At 43.7% G+C, this 25,776-nt stretch overlaps 1 protein-coding gene across 2 annotated transcripts; it reads left to right on the forward strand.

Annotated features, from left to right (window-relative positions):
- The first annotated feature begins 1,709 nt into the window (after positions 1 to 1,709).
- fam49ba (family with sequence similarity 49 member Ba) lies at positions 1,710 to 24,607 on the forward strand. Of its 2 annotated transcripts, XM_017472161.3 has the most exons (12): positions 1,710 to 1,958; positions 2,791 to 2,864; positions 15,700 to 15,789; positions 15,972 to 16,093; positions 16,903 to 17,008; positions 19,937 to 20,073; positions 21,136 to 21,213; positions 23,389 to 23,505; positions 23,592 to 23,671; positions 23,775 to 23,901; positions 23,995 to 24,065; positions 24,182 to 24,607. In XM_017472161.3, the coding sequence occupies exons 3-12, from the start codon at positions 15,717 to 15,719 to the stop codon at positions 24,246 to 24,248; spliced, it is 978 nt and encodes a 325-aa protein (XP_017327650.1). In that variant the 5' UTR covers positions 1,710 to 1,958; positions 2,791 to 2,864; positions 15,700 to 15,716; the 3' UTR covers positions 24,249 to 24,607. The 2 variants fall into 2 exon arrangements, with proteins under 2 accessions (XP_017327650.1, XP_017327649.1); XM_017472160.3 differs by lacking the exon at positions 2,791 to 2,864 and having other exon boundaries at positions 1,712 to 1,958.
- The last annotated feature ends 1,169 nt before the right edge of the window (positions 24,608 to 25,776 follow it).

The following is a 25,776-nucleotide window of genomic DNA, read 5'->3' on the forward strand; positions in this document are numbered from 1 at the left end:
TCACGTAGCGTTCTAACGCACTTTCTTCATATCATGCATTTTCATACATTTGACGTTTTTTTTTTTTGTTTTTTTTACTGTGGATAAGCTGTAGAGATGTTCCTAGGCCATCGATTTACAGGTATGCACAAATCAAAGGTTGTTTGTTTGTTTGTTTGTTTGTTTGTTTGTTTATTTACAAGCACAAACCTTATAAATAGAAATCTATTTTTCTGTGCCAGCTTCTCATGTTCTGAACCCAGATAGCACATGGGTCATCAAGACATATTTGCCAACTGAATGTAAAACTGATGACATCATTGTTTGTGGCACAGTATAGGGACTTGGAGACGCTGCAGCTCCGACTGCCCTCCACTTCCCCTGCCTATGATAAACAGATAAATATCCATCCATCCATTTTCCATACTGCTTATCCTACACAGAGGCACTGTGGATCCTGGGGCCTCTCCCAGGGAACTCGGTGCACACCCTGGACGGTGTGCCAACCCACTGAAGAGCACAATTGTGCATACATTACGGACAGTTTTGGAATGCCGGTCGGCCTACGGTGCATGTCTTTGGATTTGGGGAGGAACGCACTGGGAGAACATGCAAGCTCTGAGGTAGGATTCGAACCCCCATCCCAGAGGTGTGAAGCAAACATGCTTAAATCCTATGTTTGTTTAATGTTAATGGAAACAGCGTGAGGTGTTTCCACCAGAGGAAAGACCTTCAGTAATATGATGAGCTGTATTTGTATTTTTGGTCTTATTTACTTAACCCTCCTATTATGAGTCAACCCATTTCCACATTTGAGATGTCTGAAATACTGCTTAATCTCTCTTTGAAATGTTTTGACTTTCCTCATTTAGGGTGCATGCACTTCTCTGCATATATTTCTTCTTATGGCCTGTCTCGGACAAGCTGCTACAGGAGGAACGACTGTTTTTTAGCTGTTCTAAGGTAAATGGATTTTCTTTCATGCATGTTTCTCAGTGCTCAGGTGAAATACAAGTACCATTTACTTCTCTTTGCTTTCCTGGTGACAGGCTAAACTCCATTGGTGAGGACATATGATGGTGTGTGATGAGTGTCCGTTCAAAATTCAAATGATTCTTGAATCACTCAGGTACAGTAAGTACATAAGTGTCTTCTGAAGGAACGTCTCGACTCGTGAATCACATGATAAGCGATTCAGTTGTGATTCTTCGGTGCCGGTTCGAGTTGAATCAAACCACGAAGTCTTCAAACGAAGCAGCAAAAACAAAACAAAACAAAACAAAAAAAAAAACACGAGATGTTTAGGCACAGCGAGACTCGTTTTGAGTCATTCCCGAACTTCATTGTTGTTGTTGGTTTTAAAGTACACACAGTGTTTTCGTTTGCAGAGCGCGGTTTAACTAGCATCGTATTATTAGCATGTTGACTGAATCGTGTATAGCGCGTGCCGCCTATGCTGCCTTCATTTCTTAAATATAAGTCCTTTAAAAATATATATATATATATATATTATTATTATCGCCTCGAATGGGCGTTGTTGTAATACTACTCGAAAGCCTGCATATAATGTGAATGTCGTAATGAGTGGAAAACTCTCAATGTGTGTGTGTGTGTGACTCGTTCAGAATCGACTCACTCGTGACTCGTTCCTATAGCTATAGATTCATAATTTTCGAGCTTATTCAAAATCATTGAGGCGGGCTTGTCTGCAGTGTCGAGCAGTGAGAGGAGTATGCTAATTTCCTGCACTTCCTCTCTGTCTAAATCAATGCCTTTTATAGGCAGGACTGCCTTTTAGAGTTGCGCCTGCCTTCTGTCACTCATCAACCTGTTCTTCTTACATAAAGTATAGCCTACAGCACTGATCCTCCAGCAGCAACCCGGAACATGGAGACGCAGCTCCTCTTCACCAGGAGCAGCTGAGTTCGCCTCCGTTCACCGCGCTTTTTTGTTGTTGTTGTTGTTTGTTGTTGTTGAAGGTAAGACTCATTCAAGTTTTGCGTAGAAACGAGCTTCGAGGTGTTGTTTTTATTGTATTAGTGGACTTGAGGTGATGAGACTGTTTGTTTGGTGTTCAGGTATTAGGCAGTGGCGTTGCCTGCTATTTTCACACACACACACACACACACACACACGAGTTTGGAAAATGTTTGTGTTTTGGTTGTATTTTATTTACTTCACACTAACACAGATGAAGGTTTCCTAACATTAGATGATAATAGTATAAGGTGGGTTTTTTTAAAAAAAACAAACAAACAAACAAAAACAACAGCAATAATAAAAAATGTCAATAGTTATCATTGTTTAGAAGTAAACAAAGTTGTTTTTCGAGGTTTATGACTGGTGGTTTTGCATGAATGATGAATGTGTTGGTTGTTTTTATTTGTTGTTGTTTTTGTAGCTCATTTTCTCTTGTTTCAATGTTAAGTCTAAAGTAGAAGATCACATTTCAGTGTTTAGGTAAGCTTAAACGTATCTATAACAATTAAAAAAGCGAATTAATAAACAAGTAAACAGCTACATTAAGACTGGAGTATTGAGGAAGAACAGAACTGATAATAGAAAATGGTTCTGAACTTCCTCTGTGTGAAGGCACATTGTGCCACTTCCTGATTTTGTTTGATACTAAACGTGTGTGTGTGTGTGTGTGTGTAGAAAGTTCCTTCACACTCAGAAGTTCATGCTGTACTGATCTGTGTGCTTAATAACCCTTGGCTGCATTGAAAAACATTGTAGCACACGTACAAGTGCAGTAATGGTCCGTTACATTGTGCGTGTGTGTGTGTGTGTGTGTGTGTGTGTGTGTTGTAGGATTTCCCGGCATCTCCTTTACAGCTCTAAATACTGAAAAAGATCTGCGCCAAAACTGCAGTTTGGACTTCGTGGTACCTATGGACACTTATAACTCTTCAGAACCGCTTTCAGAACCTCTCCGTGTTATTGAAACAGTCATGGAAATTTCTAGTAGGGGCGGGCGATACGGACTTAAAACTATATCGCGATATTTTCTGGTATTTATTGCGATACCGATATCGGTGGTGATATTAATATAGAATCGTTCAGCGCTGGGTATTTATTTATTTATTTATTTTTTAAGCTTTAAGTGATAGCTGCATGCAGTCTTGAGAGCCTCAGAAACACAAACGTTGATGTAAAATTAAAACCGATTTTCTGTAAGCGAACCGGTTCCAGATCGTAGCGGTACAGTAGCTCCTCGTTTAGCGATCAAACCCGTCCGCCGTACTCGTTTTCGCTCTGTGCGTGAGCTGCGAACGGGTCGAACGCCGCAGTAATACGCCGTCGACTAGGCTTTATCGTTATTATCATCGCGGGAAGACGAATTCTTATCGCGGGGAGAATTTCTACCGGTATATCGCAAACGATGAGATATCCCTAACTTGTAGAACATTTCTCGAAACGTACTTGGTGGTGGTCCAGGAGGTCGCGTTCCCTACTCGGAGCTTCCAGGCTTGATCCAGAGGTTCACACGTTCTCACTTGGGTCTCTGTGGGGGTTCGCCAGTTTCCTCTCACCTCTCAAAGACATGCTGGTAGGTGTGTTGGCTATGGGAATTTCCCTCTAGGTCTGATTGTCTGATCTTCTGGGTGAGTGAATGAAAAAGAGGGTCTTCCTTAGCCCGAAGTAGCTCATCAAGACGGTGTAGAAATACAGATGCACTTCCAAATTCATCTCGTCCCCATAACTATTTGCTACCTACGCTACACCTTCACACTCTTGGTTCATATTATTACCGTGTGGGCCAATGTGTACATATTAATGGATTTAAGTGAAACGCATGAGCGTTTACGCGTACACATGTAGCTCGGGTAAGACATTTTGTTTGTCCCCCTACGTCAACACGTTTAGCAAATTACAAAACGTCGTGTGTATATATAGTCAGTTACGCATTTAAAGTTATTTTTCGTTTCTTAACCAAGTACTGATGACGAATCGTGCTGGTATTTGGTCAACGCCTCAAGCTTGAGCCGTGATCGGCCTAGGGATTGACCTGGTAAGCATTTGGATCATTCATCGGCAGTTACGTCTCACTACACTTCCATTACACTAATCATAGACTGATTATCGGTAACGGTGCTGAAGTGAATTCAGTAGAAAGGTGAATCTCTGGAAACAGGCTGGTCGATTTACTGATTTAAGGATCTGAGAGAGTAGCGTGAGGGCAGAATTTAAATAAATCCGGTCCGTGCGTCTGTCCGTGGCATTTTTGTTCGTTTTCACCAGTGTGACGGCCGATGTACTTCACCGACGGCGTTTCTATTCAAGTACAGTTACTCGGATGAAACGCGGAGCGAACAACAACAACAGGAAATTAATTATTTAAAAAGTGTGCACTGAAACCTGATGGGTTGGCCGTTAGTCTGCTGTGCAAAGTGCAAAAGTTGTATATTGTGTTTTTCACAGGCGTGCGTGCAGGGTTTCCTTTATGCAGCAGAGCTTTAAAAAAGGAAAGAAAAAAAGAAAGAAAAAAAGAAAAGATCAAGCATGATTAGAGAAATCATTAAAGAGTTGTGTGTGCGGTCATGGTTTCCATTTTATACCACGCCTTCTTTTTGAGGGACGCAAAGAGAATAAGACGGCAGGAACAGATTCTTCAGTGCATTGTCGGTCTGCATTTAAACACCTTTTTTTCTTTCTTTCTTTTCTTCTTCTCTCTCTCTCTCTTTATAATCATGTGTTGGAGAGCAGTAGCACGATCGTCAGACTTCAGTCATCGCGCGATAAGCCGTGTGTATTTATTTGCATGTCGTCGCGATGTTTTTCGCTGCACTCTGTCTGAATGTGTTCTGAAATCTTTGCAGTGTTAAAGTCAACTTTCGGTTCGTGTCACTCGTCTGGCCCGTGAGGAGGAAGTTCTCGTTTTGGAAGCCAGTTTTTAAACAGTGAGCTTTCTCATGCATCTTTAATTATCTCGCACGTTAACGCAGACCTGTAGGTGTGATTAAACCACGGCACGTATGTACGTCAAACCCCAAACCTGCGTTTTATCCAGTGTGAATTATAAGTAAACCGTTGAAATGCTAATTTAAAAAAAAAAAAATTTTTAAATGCTCTTTTGTGTGATGAAAGATTTAAACGTTTGAAGATATGAGTCGATGTTTCACTGAATTCCAGGGTTCGCTAGCTACGGGGCTGTGCACAGATCCATAGAGTTATTATTATTATTATTATTATTATTATTATTATTGCACCAAAAATGGGAACTGCGACAAGCCGATTGCGCAGGACTCGCACTGAACTATACTCGTGGGAGGAAGAGCTGACCGGACAGTTGATGACGGGGATGCCAGATTGGGCTAAAAACAGTCTACGGCCGTCAAGATCTCGCTTCAGAGCAAATAATCCGAATTGAATGTGATCAGGTTCATTTACAAGGCAAGGTGTAAGAGCAGACAGTGTGTCTGTGATGTACAGAACCATTTCATACAAAGTTTTGGAGGAGGAAAAGGAGATTATGGAGTAGAAAACACCTGTACATGTGGGGGGGGGGAGGAAAGGGTTGACGTGCCCCACGGTGGCCTTGTTTCCGAGGGCAGAGGAAAAAAATTTACCTTTAGAAAGTGTGTTCCTTTTCCAGTGGACTAGTTTTAGGTGTTTTTGTTTGTACTTTGAGATGAAGTTGTGATGGAGTTTTGCTAAACCTGGCAACCCTAGTTAATGATATTAGTTGAATAAAGGTCTGTCTAAAACTCTCTTCAACCAAGCTTCTGGATGACTGGATGTATCTACTACTGTAGATCGAGTCAACTGTGATCGCCTCCCAACTCACTTTGGCTTGAAGCTATGGTAGATGTTAATGTCGTCCTGCTCCAAAATCGATGGTCACGGGCAGTTTGTTTAAGGTCTTTCTCAAGGTGCTGAACAGTGACTTTTTATTTTTGGCCGTTCCTGGATTTAACCTCGCAACCATCTAGTCACTGAGCTACCACCACCACTGCGATTAAAAAAATCATAGTGTCCACTTAAAGAGTTTTATTAGTACAGGTATCTTTAATCGGTTCTCTGGGAATCCCCAGAAATCCAGTTTCGGACCAGGCCCTCTGTGTGGTACTTCCTGATCTTGACGGGGAGAGAAAAGTATGAGCCCAGGCAGCAGTGTTTTTGCAGTCACACTGTGGACAGCATGTTCTCACAAGTCTGGCAGCCATCATGTTCATGCTTGCGCCTTTTTTTTTCTCTCTCTCTTCACACTTTTGTGCTACGGCTCGGTGATCCGATGAGAGTTTCATCCTGCTTCCGATATCACCCACACTGGTAAAGTCTACTGACACAGCTACACACAGGACTTAGGCTCTCTGAGGACATAATGATCCTAGAATTAATCTTACTCTGTGAAAACCCCTCACAAATATACACTTGAGTAGCGCAACAGGAGGAAAGAGCTATCTGCCCTCTTCCGCATACATGAGCTCACATGCCCACGATTGGCTAGTGTCGCAGTGAGAGAGAGAGAGAGAGAACGCCCTCCCTTCCTCCAAGCACCGGCAGTTCTGCATTAGGATTCAAACTCTTTCCTGTTGCACCGTTCGGGTTCTCGTTTACCGAGCTCTTAGTACAGCTGCGTGTGAATGTTTTCGTAGGTAACACAAAATCCCTGCCGGTTTTATAACTGTTTCACCAACGCCGATTTACTTCATACTCCCGCATTCACGAGTGTGAATCCTCCGTCAATTCCCATCACCCATAAATGACCGAGAATGTTCAGAGCACGGCTGATTTACGTGTAGTGACGCCAACCAAACCCCATAAAAGGCAAACAGCTCACTAAATGATGACTATTGATGAAATAATGAGTAACGGCGAATGAGCACCAGCACGTGCCAAATCTTCCAGTAATACAGCTCGGCCGTCGCGGCGTGTCGGCAGCCGTACCCTCCTTTTCGGGTGCCGTTTCTTTTGTCCTAACTGTATCTCTGGTCTTATTTGCCTTAACTTATAGGTGAAGCCCAGTTTCTGTAGAACTGATCGCTGTAGGTTTATAGTGTCTCTTACAGCTAAATGTAAACTTAAAAAAAAAAACTGTAATTGAAAACTGAGACGTGTCTACAAGCTGTAGGAACAGCCATTAAAACACTGCACGGTGACGTGATTGCCCTGTGAGGGGCTGATGATGAATTTTTTTTGTAAGATTATCTTGTGTTGTTGGACCTTTTCTGTAGTAATGTTTACGAGTCGTGATCATTTATCAGCTCGTCACATTTTTATACATTCAGTGAAACCTCCTTTAGTTATTAGGTGGTAGAGGCACAGGTTCTCAACTCTGGTCCTGGAGTGTCTCCTAAACACTACACGGTGTCCCAAAGATCATCTTTTAGCAAAATCTCTTCCAAAATTGTATACTTGTATACATACTTAGTTTATATATATATATATATATATATATATATATATATATATATATATATATATATATATATATATATATATATATTCAGATAGCCTTTGAGAACGTCTTTGACGAAAAGAACGTAGTGAAATCACCCTCATGGTTGGTAAGCTTACGACCCTCAAGCTGTCGTAAGGTTGTGATGGACGTTAACAGGAAACGTGGCGATCACGTCACACACAACACTGTTGCCAAACTTATTAATTAAATTCAAGAAGATTTGTAAATGTTGTGGACCGACCGAGAAGCGGACGTCCACGAATGTCAAACCCACTGAAATGCTGGCGGCTTACGTAGTCCTCTATGTATGAAGACTTTTGGGACACGCTGGAGAATGTTCAGGACCAGGGGTGTTCAGGTGTATACCTGACCATAACTAATTACATGGTTCTAGTTAGGCAGGCTTTCTCGCTGCTTTTGTGCTTCCCATCAATGGGTGTGTTCAGGTCAGTTGTGTGTTAATAGCTCCCTCTGGTGGAGACAAAATAATAGATCAAACTTTTTCTAATATTTGGAAATCTGGGGTTTTGGTACATCCTTGCCCCAGACAAAAAAAAAAAAAAAACTGACATTATTAGCGTTATCACTAAGCACTTATAAATGGTCTGCATTTATATAGTGCTTTTTTTTTTAACCTTAGCAGTTCTGCAAAGCGCTTTACACTGTTTCTCATTCACACACCGGTGGTAGCAGAGCTGCCATGCAAGGTGCTAGCTTGCCATTGCGAGCAACTTGGGGTTCAGTGTCTCGCCCACGGACACTTCGGCATGTGGAGTCACGTGGGCCGGGAATCGAACCGCCAACCCGCTCTACCACCTCACAATGAATCTATCTAGTTACATTTCCCAGCTGTGGGGTGGTAAAAATTTCCACCTGGTAGATCGGACTATTCTATTTTTTTTTTCTTCCAAATACACACTATATAATTTAATATAGTGCACTTGTTTAATTAAAAAACCAGCCACTACTTGTTTCTCACCCTGACAAACAGGAAACCTCGGTAGAACCTTCCAGATTTTGTGACCTGGACATGAATGAGTCATTTGTGGTCAGTATTAGGCACAAGTGTTGAATAATACCGCATCGCACGCGCCGTGCTAACCTCTAGCTCGTCTCCTCGAAACCACGGCCGATTTCGAACCCGGCGCATTAGAGCTGTAATAGTCTCCGAGCCCCAAACCGTAATCGTGTAGTTGTCATTTTCCCTCGTCGTATCCGTCTCCGAGCACCCGCTAACTATGGAAATTGTTCGACGCGTTTAAATGGGATGAAGCTCAGGACGAAGAGTAATACTCGGCCGATTCAGTATGAGCTGTATACACGCAGCATTTGGCGTGCTCCACTCGCAGTTAACGAACGAGTCGATGGATGAATAGGTTTTTAAAAGTTTTATTACCGTTCCACTCACACAAATACACATCAGGAGTGAGTAAATGATGTAAACCCAGTCATTTACTGGGTTACTGGACATTTGAACACTTTTCTGTTATTTATAGTTTTGAATACTACATTTTAAAGTCTAGTTACTTTGCCCCGAAAAAAGAAAGCGTACAGGGAGAAAATCGCACTCCTTCATTGTCTAAAAGCAGCCGTTTAAATGCTGTATGGACAGTTATATACGGGGGGGGTTTTTGTGCTTGTTGTAGCTTTTTCAAAATTCGTGACGCAACTTGCGGAGTTTTCCGTGCTGGGTTTTTTTTTTTTTTGGGGGGGGGGGGCTATTTGACTTGGCATTTGCATGAAATAGTCGTGCACGGTCTTTGTGTGACGTGGCTTTGACCGAACGCGCGTCGTGATGACGTCACATGATGCGTCTTGGCCCACATCCGCCGGTCGTTTTGAAAAATCGCGCCGTCCGCTTGCTTTTTGCGTTCATTTCTGCCATCTCGAAATCTTAAACTCCTAAAGGGACTGATGTAGGCTGTGATTTACTATGCTATATATATATATATATATAAATAATAATAAAAAAATAAAAACTCCCGCCTATCTTTATACTCACCTTTTATTCATAGCTTGCAGTCTCCTTATCTACCAGGAAGGATCTTAGCATATGGCCTAGGCAAATATTGAAAGTTAATTTAAAAATAATAATAATAATAATAATAATAATAAATCACTTTGGGGAAATTTTATTTATTAAAGAAGGAAGATGTCAAAATGTGTTCCGGAGAGAAAACACAAATTTTAGTCAAAACCTGATTTTTCATCTCATCTGACGAGTTTAGCATACGTATAGCATAGTTTTATTATATCGATGTCCTATGGAATGAAGTCTACTTCATTGTTGTTATGGAAACGAATTTGTTTGTAGTAATGAGCGTGCAGTAAAGGAAAGGGTTGTATGAGCGTCTGTCCTCCTGATAGTTTTGTTCAGTAAGAGCCCTAAGAGACGAGGTGCTGTGGAGAATGTAAACGAATTTCTGATGGGAATTTGTCACAAAACATACGTGTGTGTGTGTGTGTGTGTGTGTGTGTGTATATTTTATATATAGGGAATAAGTAAAAACAGTGTGGTGTGATGCAGCCAGAGTTACTGTTACCAGCCCAAAGTTCACTGTTGTTCAGTAACAGCACACCAGTGACCCCTAACGTGCTGTGTTCATCTTCTACCGTATCAATTTGCTAACAGTTACTCGCTGAAGACCAACATGTACGTTTGAGCAGTTAATATTGTGGAGTGTGTGTGGAAAGCTTTAAGGAAGAACTTTATCTCGGACTGTTATAAAGCGCTGAAACTGGAGACTCATTCCTACATGTTAAAGTTTCCTTACAGAAACGTAACCAGATTAGCTGTTGTATGTTTATTTATTTATTTATTTTAAAATCTTTTTTTGAAAATTAATCCGCACAGTCTGTCCAATCAGATGCAAGAATTGGACAGCACTGTAGTATAAGTGTGTTTACTGTGTATATAGAGCGGCATGTAAGTCCAGGAGACAGACGAAGGACAGTTCAGAGTCCATTCTGGCGATGTTTCTATGTCTCCAGGGTCGGAATCTGCAGAGAACTAATTCTTTGTTTTTATTTTTTTTAATTTCTCCACATTTTCAGAATAATAGTCATCCAAACTCTGTAGTAGCACAAATGGAACAATGGGAACTATGTTTAAAAGTTATCCAATACCTATCACCCATGTGAAAAACTAGCTGCCCCCTTAAACGTGAAATCTGTTTGTGCCACTTTTAGCAGCAATAACTGCAACCAAACACTTCTGATATCTGGAGATCGGTCTTTCACTTACTTCTAGGACTAGGGTTTACTCCTATGTTTGGATCGTTGTCTTGCTGCGTAATCCAGTTGCGCTTGAGTTTCAACTTACGGACTGAAGACCGGAACATTCTCCTTTAGGATTTTCTGGTAGAGAGCAGAATTCATGTTTCCCTCAATTACTGCAAGTTGCCCAGTTCCTGAAGCAGCAAAGCATCCCCACACCATCACACTTCCTCCACCATGCTTGACTGTATGAATGATTTCTTTTTGTGGAGTTCTGTGTTTGGTTTACGCCAGATGTAACGGGACTCCTGTCTTCCAAACAGTTCCACTTTCAGCTCATCAGTCCACAGAACATTCTCCCAAAAGGTTTGAGGATCATCAGGGTGTGTTCTGGTAAAATTCAGACGAGTCTTAATGTTCTTCTGGGTCAGCAGTGGTTTTCTCCTCACCACTCTTCCATGGATGCCATTTTTGCCCCGTGTCTTTCTGATAGTGGAGACATGAACAGTGACCTTTATTGATGCAAGAGAGGTCTGTAGATCCTTTGATATTGTCCTTGGCTCTTCAGTGACTTCGTTGCTGTGCTCTTGGAGGAATTTTGGAAGGTCGGACATTTCTGGGAAGGTTCACTACTGTGCAGAGTTTTTCCATTTGGAGATAATGTCTCTCGCTGTGGTTCTTTGGAGTCTCGAGCCTTTGAAATAGCTTTGTAACCCTTCCCAGACTGATGTCTTTCAATCACCTTCCTCATCATTTCTGGAATTTCTTTCTACTTTGGCAGAGTGTGTTACTGCGTAAGACCTTTTACCCAACTTCATGCTGCTGAAAAAGTTCTATTTTGATTGAACAGGGTTTGCAGTAATCAGGCCTGGTTGTTTCTACTCCATTATCAATGCAGTTTCATAGATTTGGGGAATTTTGTGTTTACGTGGGTTGCCTTTGTTTTATCTTATATTTTGTTTTAATTTCTGACACAATTTAGTATGAGAGATACACAAAAAGTGAAGAAATCAGGATGGGGACAAATACGTTCACAGCACTGTACGTATAATAACACACCCAAACATTTTTAAAAAAATCACATCATCATGATTCGAGATTCATATTAAGCCAGACTCTGAAGAGCCACACTAGAAACAGTTCAGATGGGTCATGGACCGATTTTTGCACGTGTGTGTTTTAATAACCTCACCTAAACACTGACACGGACCAAAGAAACAGAACAAGTGCTCCTTTCACCTGAGTTTTAAGAAGGTTTCTGACCTTGAGGAAGAGTGTGTCCAGGCACGAGTAGATTCTCAGAGGAAACGGTTAATCAGCTCACAGCAGGAGCTGATGCTGGATACTTCCTGCCTTAAAAATAGTTTTAGATGCGAAGCAGAAGCACTGTTATTTTGAGAAGGGAAAAGGTGATGAAAAAATGAGCTTCATCTCACATTGAAATCAAACTTTTAATTGAAGTAAAATTATCCTTATCCTTCATGCTTAAAAAAAAGAACACAGAGAAGGGAACTTGAGAGATCTCGCCGCATCTTCCAGGGACCTTGATCTTCTCCCATGGACTCTCTCTGCCATTTTTGTGTGCATTTGGATGCCAGATTTGGATTTTTTATTTAGTCTCCTGGTACCTCATAGAGTCCATGATGCCATGCGTCCTAACAAGGTTCCCAAAGCCACTTTGTAGAAAATAAAATAACCGCGCAGCATCACACATCCTCCACCATGCTTCACAGTAGGGATTAGGGATTATTTTTTTCCTGGCATGCCTTGTGTCCAGGTTCTTGACATGGAGGTGATGTTTATAAATTTGGAGATTTCAATCCCAAAATGCTCCTTAAGCAAATCTCCACATTGTGATCCTTGGAGTTTGCCTCTCTAACCAGCCCTCTCAAGGTTTGAGGGTTTTTTTTAATATGCATCTTTTATGAAGAGTGCCAATAATTCTGGCGCTGATCGTATTTACATTCTATCAAATGATGGTGATGGATGAAGATGTGGAAAACGTACGGTCGAGTTTATATATCGTTTTTCTTCTGTCTAGCACTTTCTTTGTAATGGAAAATTTGTTAAAAAAAAAAAAAAGTGTACATTTTAAACCAAAGGACAATAAATAAATAAAGTACAAAACAAGGAGGGGAGGAAAAAAAGCTTTATTATGTCATCAGTTATTAGTGCGCATCAGTTATCAGGTATCAGAGTTTTGAAACCACTTTATACAGTTCTATTTAAAAAATTCACTAAATACCATGACTACAGTACGTAAATGGCTGCAGTATCATAACTTGTCCACCAAGGGGCAGTAAAGTTCCATCACATCCTGTCCTCTGAGCTGGAGGGGTCAGGTTTCCGTCCTAGGTTTAAATATTAGTCATAACCATAACAGTCACCCGGTAATAAAAGTTATTTCCGATGATTTGTCTTCAGGAGTCAATATTGATCTTTCGGGTCACAGCGCTGTCGTAAGGAGTAAGGTCGGTCAGTTACAGTTCGTTATAAAGGACAGATCTAGGCTGACGGGTTCAACATGATTTATTACACAGCCTCGAGAAACGGGATATGGGGTAGGATTGATCAGGATTTACATAATATGACTGTAAGCACAACCGTTAATCAAACGGCAAATATATGATGGATCAGCAGTGTAACAGATCAGCAGTGTTGACAGCTGTACACGATGATGAGGTGGCACGGGTTTCTTCTCCTGCCTTTCTTCATCACTTACATTCGGGTGGAGTCTCTGTCTTGCTCACACTCTCTCTCTCTCTCTCTCTCTCTCTCTCTCTCTCTCTGAGTCATCACTCAGGCGGCGAGGCTCTTGGCCTGGTCACTACAGCTGGCCGGAACTGCATGCCTCTCTTTCCCACTTTAAAGCACCGCAGTGCTGTTTGTGGGGTTTAAACGCTGGTGTTTGGATTTACACAGTGTCTCATGAGTGTGTCACACCACCAACTGAGGTCTCCAGGGATGGGGGAGGGGTTACGGGAAGTGATGCTGAGGGAGAAGAGATGGACAGGGCGTTGGAGCGTGTGCGTCAGGCGGGAAGAGCGATGACACCAAGCCAGATCACAGAACGGCGTGATGAGCACATTGTAGAGCTATTCTGAGATCATACTTGCTCGCTGTTTCTGGTACGACGCTCAGTTAATCCTTAACACCAGGTTTTGCGGAACCCGTGTCTATGTAAATGTCTTCAAGGCAGTTTTCTGTCCATCTGCTTCAGGCTCACAGATGAGCACGTGGCATGCTGGGAGGTTAACGCCACGGCTCTGGACTGAATCTGGGTCAGAACGGATGCAGCTCTCTCGCTCTCTCTCTCTCTCTAAACTCACTGCAGCACCCCAGCACTGCAGAGCCCCACCCCGCTGTGCCTCGGCGCATGTGACTTTGCTCCCCTCCCTCTAGCTTGCTTTGCGCAGTGTGTGAAAGAGAGGGAGAGGGGAAGGCGGGTCCGTGCGCTCCACTGGCTGAGCTGTAGTAGTAGTAGTAGTAATAGTAGAGGGCACGTGGACACACACGCTGCTCTCCATGCTGACACATGCTGTTCCCTGCATACACACCCTGAACTGACAGATTTACACACACACACGCTCCCATGTACGTTGCGCTAATGGGATCTGGGGATTTTAATCAAGACGCTCTCATTCGGATCTCATCCCGTGAGTGTTGAGAGAGAATTTTTTTTTTCCTCCCCCGCTTATTATAGCAACAATTATATGCACATTTCTAAAAGATTGGTGGGGAAAAAAAGCTGACTGTAAAAAGCTTTTCTCTAGTGCTTCAGTTTTCCCCTCATTCTGAAACCTGCATCTGTTCCACTTACTTACTGAAGTCAGCGCATTGATGCTCTTTCACGTCTGCCGAGTATCATCTTCCATGCTCTCGCCTCGCCCCACCCCAGAGATCTGCTCCTATTGGCTGCTGCATTATTTTTAGTGTAGAGAGCCGTTTTTGGGCTCCATGGAAACAGCAGAATGTCGTGAGCCAATAGGAGGACAGACTGGATAAGTGATAGTCAAATGAACAAACTGGATTCGATCATCCCCCTTCTACCCCCCCAATCCCCCAACCCCCCAATCCGAGGCACATTAAGGTGGATTTGGGGCTTCAGGACTGAGCCGCTAGTCCTTATTTACTTCCTCTGCATGGCTGTATATGTAGTACTGAAGGAACACGGATTTCTGAGCACACACACACACACACTGCAGAGTAGGTCACAGACTGGCCTATTTACCTCCTTTTACTCCACTTTTAATTTACTCATTTTTTCTTCTGGTTTTGCAGTTGCTTATAGAGCGTTAATCCCACGAAAGGAATTCTGTGGAGCCTGGAGCGGGCTGTTGCAGTGATGTTATCCGAGGTCCGTCTCTCTCCTCAGAAGATCCCTCCCTTTTCATGGGTGGTTTGAAATCGAGCATATCGCGTGTAGGTCTGAACGCCTCCCTGCTTTAGGGAGGCATGACAGTGACACAACTGATCCGCAGGAGAGGAATCCTGGAAGTTCAGGGATTCCCGGAAAGTTCAGTTCAATGGATAAAGAGTTCGATTTCAGTCCCTAATGAGGAAGCCAGAGGCGAGGTCCAGAAATGCAGCAGTGGAAGAGGCCAGTGATATTTAAGGGCTAGGGATGGAACAATAAAGCAAACAGGACACATAATGAAGTAGGATGTCATGTAAGGTGTGAAAAACATCTAATCCGTCCTGATGCCTTCTGCTTGAAGTTCTCATCACTCGAAACACGGACAGGTTACGCTCTAACGCGCGGCGTGCCTGAATGACTCGCGCGCATTACACCTGTCGTCACACACGTTCAGTTATCTTCTCGTACTTTTTATGAACATTCGTCATCATATAAACCTTTTTATATCTGCACTGCCTTGAACAGCTGTTCTCCGTCACACCGGTTTCCAGATGTTGGGGAGTACGGGTAGGCCGAACGGAGACGTGTGTGTGTGTGATAGATCATTTTTTCTGAGATCTTCAAAGAGCTCAGACATGCGCCGATTTATCGGATACACACCGCTACACGGCACGCCACGTTAATAGGATCTCGGTATTCTCCGTGGGAGGCGTCGCTAACGCCATCCTCTTCTTCTCATCAGGTTTCTGATTGGACGGCATGGGGAATCTGATCAAGGTTCTGACGAGGGACATCGACAACAATGCGGGGAACTTTTTCCTGGACTTTGAAAGTAAGTCTATATAGTGTGTGTGTGTGTGTTTAAACAGAAAGGAATTCGTGTGCTAATTAGCATTCGGGCTACAACACATCTACTGTAACATCCTGTATACATGATATCAAAACAGTTGTTGCTCGTGGACTCGGACTTTTTGAACCGGACTGTACATTCAGTGCCTGTGTGTGTTTTCATAGATGCTCAGCCCACTGATGCAGAGAGAGAGTTATGGGAACAGGTGAACAAGGTACTGACGGAGGCTGTGAGTGTTTTACAGGATCTGCAGTCCTACAGTGGAGCAGGAGAATCCATTAGACAGGTGAGTGTACGAGATTATTTATATATATATATATATAGAGAGAGAGAGAGAGAGGCAGGACGTCTCAAATTCAAGCGCTTTTCAAACCTCGACACCTTTTTATTAGCCGACACGTCCATTACAATACAACGTTAATGTATGAGCATTAAATACATGAGCATTTTTCCTGGCAACTGCAATGACGTAAAAGAAGTAAACGTTCCATTTCTGATGTCGATGTAAACAAAAACAACTGAACGGCCATAAAAACCGTATCTCGCGTCTGTTATGCGAATTCTTTGGCGATGATTGGATGATAAATAGTCAGCTCTCAGTCAGAGGGAAAGCTTATAAAAGCCTTCTCAGTTGTTATTAGCTTTATACTGCTCATAAACTCGCACTGGATTACTTAATGGTTTGGCTCTTAAACCAGTGAAAACAATGGGCTGTTCGTATAGTGCGCCGGCTGCCCGAACCAACACGAGCGCCGGCACCGTGACCGTGAGGAAAGATGAATCGGATACGTAAATAAAAACCCGTTCCTGAAATCCAACTGAATCGAATGGCATTCCTGGAACCCTGTGTCACTGAGGTGTTTAGTGCCGTAGCTGCTTCGTCACACCTGAATCAACAAGTCGGGTATTTATCCAGCGCTTGATAAGGTGATTCACACGTACAGTGTTGGAGGAGGAGTGCAGTTTAATGCCATAGTGCTGAGAGAGGTGTTCAGAGAAAGCGTGAAATCAGCCGGGATTGGAGGTCGTGTGAAAGTTATTCACTTCAGCAGGCAGACGTTGACGCCGTGTGTTTGTGTGTTTTTGTGTTTCCAGGCCATCCAGCAGCCGAGTAATGAAAGCGTGCAGGAGAAAGCCTGGACCGCCGTGGTGCCGCTGGTGGGCAAGCTAAAGAAGTTTTACGAGTTCTCTCTAAAGCTGGGTATGAGACTTCACTGTGTCTTTACATTACACATACTAACACTTAATCCTGTGCAGAAAAAAGGACCGGAGCCTGTGATTAAACTAGGCTTGTGCTACGTAGGTTTAATCTTCCCTACACACCTGCAAACTGTATGTATTTCGAGTCAGTCAGAGTTATCACTCAACTCAAAAATACACCCAGAGAGCATCCGGTTGTCATAGTAACCCTTTATTAAAATATTTGAACCGCTAAGCCAAACTGTATGCTTTAAAAAGTCCCCTCTCTTGCTGGCACGTTGGTCTCAGCGGGACGTTCAGATGCCCCGCAGGGAATGCGGACACGTCACGGGTACGCTTTCGCATCTTGCAGCATCGATTCGTTAAGGAAGGAAACCCATACAGTTCCTTCCCGAGCCAAACAGGAAACGGCCGTTGCTGCTTAGTCCCGCCCTCCCCGTGCTCAGATTGGTTCAAACTGTCATCTACTCCACCGCTCACTATGTTTGTTTAAAAGGGGAAAGGAAATTCCTCATTTGAGAGACATCTCTCTTTTATGGACACACCTACAGTGTTAGTAAATAAAATGCCTTTTTTTCCCCCATTGGAAAAACCCTTAGAATAATATTGTAATAAATGGCTTTAACTTGCTAAGGGAATGTTAGACCAAGACAAAATTTCATTCGGAAGTCTAAAACATCCAGGTATAACTTGGGGGAAAAAAGAAAACAATTGTTTCGGGCATTTTTTTTTTTTTAAAAATTGGGACTTTAAGTGAGAGAGATTGAAAATGAAAGTTCTCCTGTTTAAAATGATATGGCACATGATGCTGAAAAAAAAAAATACAGGAGAGTCAGACTTTCCCAAAAGAAATCAAGCTAGGTCTTTAAGGGTTAATCTGGAATGATTCATAGAGTTGTTTTGAATTCTCTGATATTAACGAACACTACCTGGGAGCCCCGCCCCTTCCCCCCCATCTCACACCCCAGCTCTGGACTACACTTTCTGTCAAGGTAAGAGAATGGAGAATGTTTTGAGTTCGTTAAAGCGATAGTTCACCCCAAAACCCTCGTGTCGTTCCAAACCCATGAGCCTTCCCTTCTTCTTCCCAACATTTTTACAGTATAGTAACCAACATTTTTTTTTTTTTCTCAAAAGCCACTGGAGTCACACGGATGACTTTTACCATGGCTTTGTGAACTTTCTGCTTACCTGAACTGTACATGGAGGGACAGAAATCTCCCGTGAGGTTGAGTAATTCATGACGGAATCTTCCTTTTCGGATGAACTACTATATCGCGTCAACGTGGAATAAAATCTCAGCATGTATTCGACATGGCTAATATCAGACTCGTATATAACGGACATCGGTTAAATGGCCTCGTTAAGCACGTCACTGAACCATTTCGGTGAAAATGTCCGACCTGAAAAGATTCTTTCAACCAACGTTGGATGAAACGTTAAATAAACCCCTTTTTCCATTATTACGTTTAATGAAAATTCTAAACTAAAACATTTAAAAACATCGCAGAACGCCTTCGACATAAAACCCTTGATCCAAATCCACTTTCAGCCATTTTCGGAATGCCTCCTGAGACTGACTTTGCAGCGCCGTTGCAAAACGCACTGGCCTTTACAACCTTGTTAGCTAGACGTTTCACCCCTACCCTTGGTATGTGGATTAAAGAAGTGTTTATAGTTAAAAAAATAAACAAATAAAAAATTCGATTCTCACCTCATGGGTTCCTTGAGGACATGTGATAAGGTACCATGTGACATGTGTTTACCGCACACATTGCACAATCAACTAAAATGACCTGATTTTATTATTATTATTACTACAACACCCTCCTGTAGGATTAAATCGTTAATTGTGCTGCTTTTTTTTTTGAACTGCCAAGAATCTGAGCTTCACAAACGCACTTTGCATAGTTATTGCTCAGCGCAGTGATGGTCAGTGTTGAATGACTCAGCAAAGCTAGCGCTGTAAAGCAGCTGTGTAACCTCCGTCAGCCTCACACCTCGCTCGCTCTCGCCTCTAGTTCTCTATACCGTCACTCTGAGGTCTTTTCTGTATGCACAATGTCCTCGAGTTCCTTCTCTTTGCATCGTCACGTTCATGGATGTCACCTGAACAGTGTAGCGAATAGACCCGGCTGTAACGTCGTGTTGTGGTGAGGTAAATGCTATTAGGATTACAGTGTTCATGCTCGTTGGTGGTAGTTAGCCCCGAGCCAGGCAACAACGCGTCGTAATTGGATTAAGATATTACTCTGGGCGAGTGAAACCCTCGGAGGCCTCATCTAGAGAAATACTGCTTTCTGTTCACTCTTTAAACGGTTCAATTTAACATCGAGACTAGTTCCTGATATTTATTATTACTGCGTGAGAAAATAAGTCACGGACAGTAGAGCAAGCGTTACATTTCACATCTAATAATAATAATGTAGGAGGAAGGGCAGTACAGGTTTAGGGTTTGGTATCAGATCTGTAGGTAAGCAGCAATTCATGTGGATTAGTGGGTCATGTCCCAGTTAACGACGACACATCTCCCTAATCGCACATAATCACCAACCAACTGCAGCAGTCTCTAGAGAAGAGCTTTCAAAGGCCTACACTGACTAAACGCCTCTCCGAGGCGCAACCGAGATTTATGCGTCTCTGCCAGATATTCGACTAGGCAGTTAAAAATGCATGTGGATATAAATAGGTCTACGCAGCTCACTGCACTGTGATCCACTCGCTTTCTTCGATTGGATTCTTGCGATCGGGCCTTGGTTCCTTTTTCATTTGCTCAACTCAACGAGTTTGTCTTTCACTAGTTCTCTATTTACGATATCGATCTAGCACGTTCGTCCATCCATCCATCCATCAATCTACCCATCTTTCCATCCGTCGGGGCAGCTGTAATGTAATACTACCTCTTTGCCTGTTGTCTCGCGTTGTGCAGAAGGTGCTCTGCACGGCCTGCTGGGATTCCTAACGAGTGCGCACTGCAGCCCCACGCAGCACTTGGAGCAAGAGCAGGCTCTGGCACGCCAGTTCGCAGAGATCCTCCACTTCACCCTGCGCTTCGATGAGCTCAAGGTATGTGTAAGATGATACACGAAGGGCTCGCCTTGTCCTCTCTTAGCTGGTCATCTAATGGAAGCCTCGAAGCTGAGAAAGAGACACAAAGATAAGGGAGCGGTAGAGCGAGACAGCTGATGTGGAGATGAGTATGAGAGAGCATGGAAGAGGATTTTGGAACGCACTACTATTAGGGACATGGTCAGGAACAAAAGGTTGTACAGAGGTGTCTTTCTAGCTAACTCTGACGACATGAGTTTAGAAGCTTGACCCAGTTTGTATCATCACTAACAGTAGCTGTGTATTCACGGGGACTTTTATTATGTGTTGTTTAAGAAATAAAAATAATCGCTGGTGGTGATGTTTATTTAACACATGGAGCCTAGAGTCAGCATGGTACCAGGGGTAAAGCTGTAACAAAGTCTTCAGGATGGGTTTTATGGTTTCTCAGTAACATGACCAAGCTTGTTTTATTAACTGCAAGAGAGACAAAAAAATAGAGGATGGCGAGGGGAGGGAGGCGCCCTTGCGTTCCACTTTCGATCTAGCGGCAATTGCTTGAACCGTGGGTTCATTATTATTCTTCATGGGAAAACACGAGCAAAACGGTACAATGACAAACTCGCTCACGTTAAAACACAGAACTTTTGAAATCGAATCTTCCGCCATCATCTTGTCGGTCAGCTCGCCTCGCGCTCGTCACGCGATGAAAGAAATCTGACTCGTTCCATTTTTAATCGTAGCGTCCGTTCTCTAAGTGAACGGAACGGTTTTTATTACTATAAAAAGGCAAAACGACGGTGGGGGTGGGGGTGGGGGGGGGGCGGCGCCACACTGGGCGAGTGACGTAATCAGTGTGCGGCTGAACACCGCAGAGAACCTGATAGCTAGCACACAAGTGATAACAGGAACTCGTTTCAAAGACATTCCAAAAAAAAAAGTCATGGAAGCTGTGATACAAGAGAAATAAAACACTTTGGGACACAGTAGGAAAATCAACTTGCCTACTAAGGAATTCAGCTGGTGTAGTGTACCTTTACCTATAAAAGGAAGCATGAATCCTGTCTCTTTTCTTCCCAGATGACTAATCCAGCCATTCAGAACGACTTCAGCTACTACCGCCGGACCCTGAGCCGCATGCGAATCAACAACTTGTCAGTAAGTGCACGTGTTTTCTCTGTGTGTGTGAGATCTTGTGGAAACACGTCTCATTATCAGAGAGCTTATGTTTCAGCAACGCGCCAATTCATTAGGGTCCGGGGTTAACGAGCAGCGCTGAGATCTGCTCCACTCGGATCATTAAATAAGCGAGGTCCTGAGTCAGGGAAATGCTCATTTCAGTCATACATCTATTCCCTTTTATCCAGCTACTTTTAGCTGATGCAGGGTTGATCATGTCCAGTGAGGGGGTGGTTTCTGCACACGAGCGTACGCTAATGGACTCGGGCTCGTAACCATCCCGAACCGGAGAGGAGATGGAGGTTGCACGACCTTGCCTCCCCAATTAAAAGCTTTCGCAGTCAGGAATAATTACCACCGCCTCCTCAGCTAATGAATCGTGAGCCGCGGTGCTGTACCGCCTGCTCTGGGCTGCCAAGATCTCCTGCGCCTGCATGTTGAACGTGCGGTAAAGGACAATTTACATTCAATTTGTAGTAACCTCTGGGGAATATGCTTTTTCAGCACGAGAAGAAAGCTGACTTTCTTGTATCTTGAGCGATTTTTTTTGTTACAATTAGAATATCCGACCAGCATTTAAACACCATAAATCAATGTAAATGTAGTTTTCTCCCTTAAGCTAGTTTTTCACCGGGGGATTACGACTTGTCCCACTACACGAGACGATCCCGAGAAAATCTCGGCTGAATTCTAGAACACGTCGTTCGATAATATGCGCTCCGTGTCGGATTATACGATGGAGATCTTCTAACGGTAGACCTGCGATCGTTTTACTACATCCAGAAAATGGGCTCACATAAACAAACAGACCTTGGTATAACGGTAGCAACGTTACGCGAAGAGAAAGCTTTCCGCCATGATAGAACCGGGAGGAGACGTCTGGGAGATTTTCTCTCTGATGCCACCGTTGTGGTCTTGAGAGTCTTGTGTAAGACTATACTGTATGCCTATTGGTGGTGTTTAGACTAGCGTGGTCGGGCGCTCACGCTGAGATTTTACGCAATCTCAGATCTCAACCCGTACCCGATTTCCAACAGCCGGAACAGTGAAGTCAGCCTTAGTAGCACGCAAAACATCCGCCTCTCGTGTACACTGGGTTAAACTTGGAAAACCCTCATCAGATTTCCCGCTTTACATTCAAGTATATAAACACCTGACTCATACACCGATATGTGGGCCTTCTCCAAAGGAAGTGGCCCCCAATGTGGCCCAAACCTGTTCCAGCATGATAATGCGTCTTTACACAAAGCGAGGTATTACAAATGCGTTAAATGGCCAAACGTTTGTGGACACCTGACCATCACGCCTAGGCGTGTTACCGTAAAGTTAAAAAAAACAAAACGCAATTGTATAGGATGTATGTGGATGCTGTAACATTAGTTTCCCTTCACTGGAACTAAGAGGAGCAAACATGATCCAAGTACCCCTGTTCCCGCGCTCCATAGAGACACGGTCCGCTGATGTAGGTGCGGACGAGTTTGAGTGACCTGCGCAGAGCCTCAACCCCACTGAACACCTCTGGGATGAACTGGAAAATCGACAGCGCACCAGACTACCTCTCCTGACCTCACTAATGCTCTTGAGGCTGAACGGTTACAAATCTGCAGAGCAATAATACTGGAAAACATTTCAAGGAGAGCGGAGGCCGTTATAGCAGCAAAGTGGGAACAAACTTCATATTAAGGCCCATGCTTTTGGAAAGGGATGTTTAACAAGCACATCTGGTTGTGGTGGTTAGGTGTCCACATAACTTTGGACATATAGTGTATCTCTCTCTCTCTCTCTAATGATGATGATCAAGCTATATATCTCTTGCCAAGAGATTACGACTTTCAGTTTTGGGCAGCTGGGGCTCGGGTGGTAGAGCGGGTCGTATAGTCGCACATGCCGAAATGTCCTTGGGCAAGACACCGAACCTCCGAAGTTGCTCCCGCTGGCAGACTGGCGTGTAAAGCGCTTTTAGAACCTTTCTTAGAACCTCTAAGGTTAAAAAGCGCTAATATAAGAGCCCTTTAGCATTACTACAGAACAATGTTGGTGTAAGCGAAAGCACACTAGAGATCATCTCAAACGATTCAAAACGTTTTACCTCTAAACTGCTGTCGTGTATGGTTTCGTCACAGACGGACTAACTACACAATGTTTTGTCCCTAGACAGAGGAAGAGAACGAAGTAAACAACGAACTGGCCAATCGCATGTCTCTGTTCTACGCCAATGCTACGCCGATGCTGAAAACACTGAGTGACGCCACGACGAAGTTCGTATCCGAGGTCAGTCTTCAGTCTCACGTTCTATAACGAGGCCCGGTTCTACATTTCTGAACGTGGATCTTTTTTCTGTCCCCCGTTTTTGACAGAATTCAGACGTACCCATAGAAAACACGACAGACTGCCTAAGTATGATGGCGTGCGTGTGTAAAGTCATGTTAGACACACCGTAAGTTCTTTTCCATTCACAATCTTCTTCGATTTGCCTTTAAGAGGATTATAGTCATTTCTTCTTTCTGTTCCTGTGTGTGTGTGTGTGTGCGCGCGCTCAGGGAGTACCGTAGCCGTTTCGCGAGTGAAGACACAGTGTTATTCTGCCTCCGTGTGATGGTGGGAGTCATCATCCTCTACGACTACGTTCATCCCGCCGGAGCGTTCGTCAAGTCCTCGAAAATCGACGTGCGTGCAGAAATTCTCTCTCCACAGGTCTATTCACGTACAAGTCCCATACGTCGATCATCTAATTACTGCGAATCTTGCTCTGTTTCACAGATGAAAGGATGCATCAAAGTCCTGCGGGATCAGCCGCCTAACAGAGTAGAAGGTCTCCTTAACGCGCTCAGGTCCGTGGTCTTCACCCTCACACCACGACACTATTCTTTAATTTTAAAAAAAATAAAATAAAACACGTACGCCGGATATATTTTCACGAATTGCTTTGCTTTGTCTTCGATTAAAGGTACACGACAAAGCATTTGAACGACGAGACTACCTCCAAGCAAATCAAAAACATGTTACAAGTCTGACCGCAGCCACGAAACGGTACTTTTTGGAACGTGACGAGGATTTCGGCCCTCTTCTGACGAGACTGCTTTGTAGTGGGAGTTTTTATAATAAGACAGGATGGTCAGGTGGCAGCTATCGGGAGACACCGCCTTACAGCGGTCTTAACGCAAGTCAGAAAAGGAGCTCCTCTGCTGCGTGTGTGTTTGTTTGTTTTTTTTTTTAAATTGTTTTATTGGCCCTGTGTATTTTTTTTTAAACTGTTGGCAGAGTTCCAAGGTAGAAACAAGAGCTCTTTTTAATGTAATTTCGCTGTTAAATGATGTTTGTTTTGACACTTGTTAATTCTTTTTAACAAAATAAAGACGCTGTTTAAATCCGTTTCGCCGGCGCCTGTCCTTTCATACGACTCGTCTCGCACGTTCGGAAGTGTTTTGCGTGTGCCGGTGGGAGTTTCTGTAGTTTCACACACCGACTCGAGCGTCTGGATATATAACGAGCCTTTAAGACGCTTTCGGAAAGCTTTCTAGTTCCACTGGATGCCTTTCGGCCCAACGAGCTCGGTTCCAAACCCACATCCGTGCTCCTAACAGAGCGTCTGGAATCCTCGTTCTGATTTCCTAGCCTTGAGTCAACACATGAGCAATGGTACGATCATCTCCCTTCACCCCGCCTGCAGCAGTGTTTTCCTGCCAAATGGGCTCAAAGTATGTGGGAGAAAACAAAGCTGGAAGGAAAAGTCTCTGCACTGCATTCTGAATCTCAGCTGGCTGGAACAGGAAGCCACTTTCCCTCTCAGCCAGATGGAATGCGGTGTGCGTAACCTGCTGCTGATTGGTCAGCGGGGGTCAGCTGACTGTAGAGGGAAAGGATTGTGAGTGAGGGTTTACCGTCATAGTGAGTAATACACCGATAGATCTCAAAGGGAAAACGCGATCCCACACCGAGTGTGTATTTAATTTGCTCTGCAGGGCAGCATCTCGGTATCGCGCTGTGCTGGCTGACACTTCCTCCCAGCCGAACACACACTGTTTTCTAAATGGCTTTCCTGACTGATCAAGATAGTTTCACCAAGGGTGTCTAGCGCTGGGCCAAATGCTTGTCTGTTTACACAGCCTGGCTCTACACTCGGACAGTAAGAGGCACAGGCGATGACTTCCTACGCTCTGTGTGTGTGTGTGTGTGAGAGCGACCTGTAATTCCAGAGCGCCATCTCCCAGGGTGGCCACTACAAAGCAGACCAAACACCATATGGCGGTAAGATTACTCGCACTCCTCTTCAGCGCTGGTGTCAGCACAAACAAACAAACAAAGTCACCTCAGAAGTGTGAATGCCACCGTGGGAGGGTATAAAGAGGCCTCGGCGGAATAGAGCTCGGACAGGCGTGTGATTAAATATTTGCCTGTGTCGTACACTGCATACAGAGCGTGCACACGGTCTCTTCTAGGATCTGAGGGCATATTTTCAGCAGGTCATCGCCGACCTCCACGCTCGTCACGGCCCGGATCGTATTTTACGGGTGAAGGTATGGCTCACGGGGGAGGGGGGGA

This window comes from Ictalurus punctatus, chromosome 7, assembly GCF_001660625.3.
Source record: "Ictalurus punctatus breed USDA103 chromosome 7, Coco_2.0, whole genome shotgun sequence".
Classification (NCBI taxonomy): domain Eukaryota; kingdom Metazoa; phylum Chordata; class Actinopteri; order Siluriformes; family Ictaluridae; genus Ictalurus; species Ictalurus punctatus.

What these genes read in the sequence shown, in the direction of transcription:
- fam49ba (XM_017472161.3), top strand. Translation starts at nt 15,717, where the DNA reads ATGGGGAATCTGATCAAGGTTCTGACGAGGGACATCGACAACAATGCG. An exon ending in TGCGAATCAACAACTTGTCA is followed by an intron (nt 21,214 to 23,388) that starts GTAAGTGCACGT and finishes TTTTGTCCCTAG; the next exon opens with ACAGAGGAAGAGAACGAAGT. An exon ending in AAAGTCATGTTAGACACACC is followed by an intron (nt 23,672 to 23,774) that starts GTAAGTTCTTTT and finishes GCGCGCGCTCAG; the next exon opens with GGAGTACCGTAGCCGTTTCG.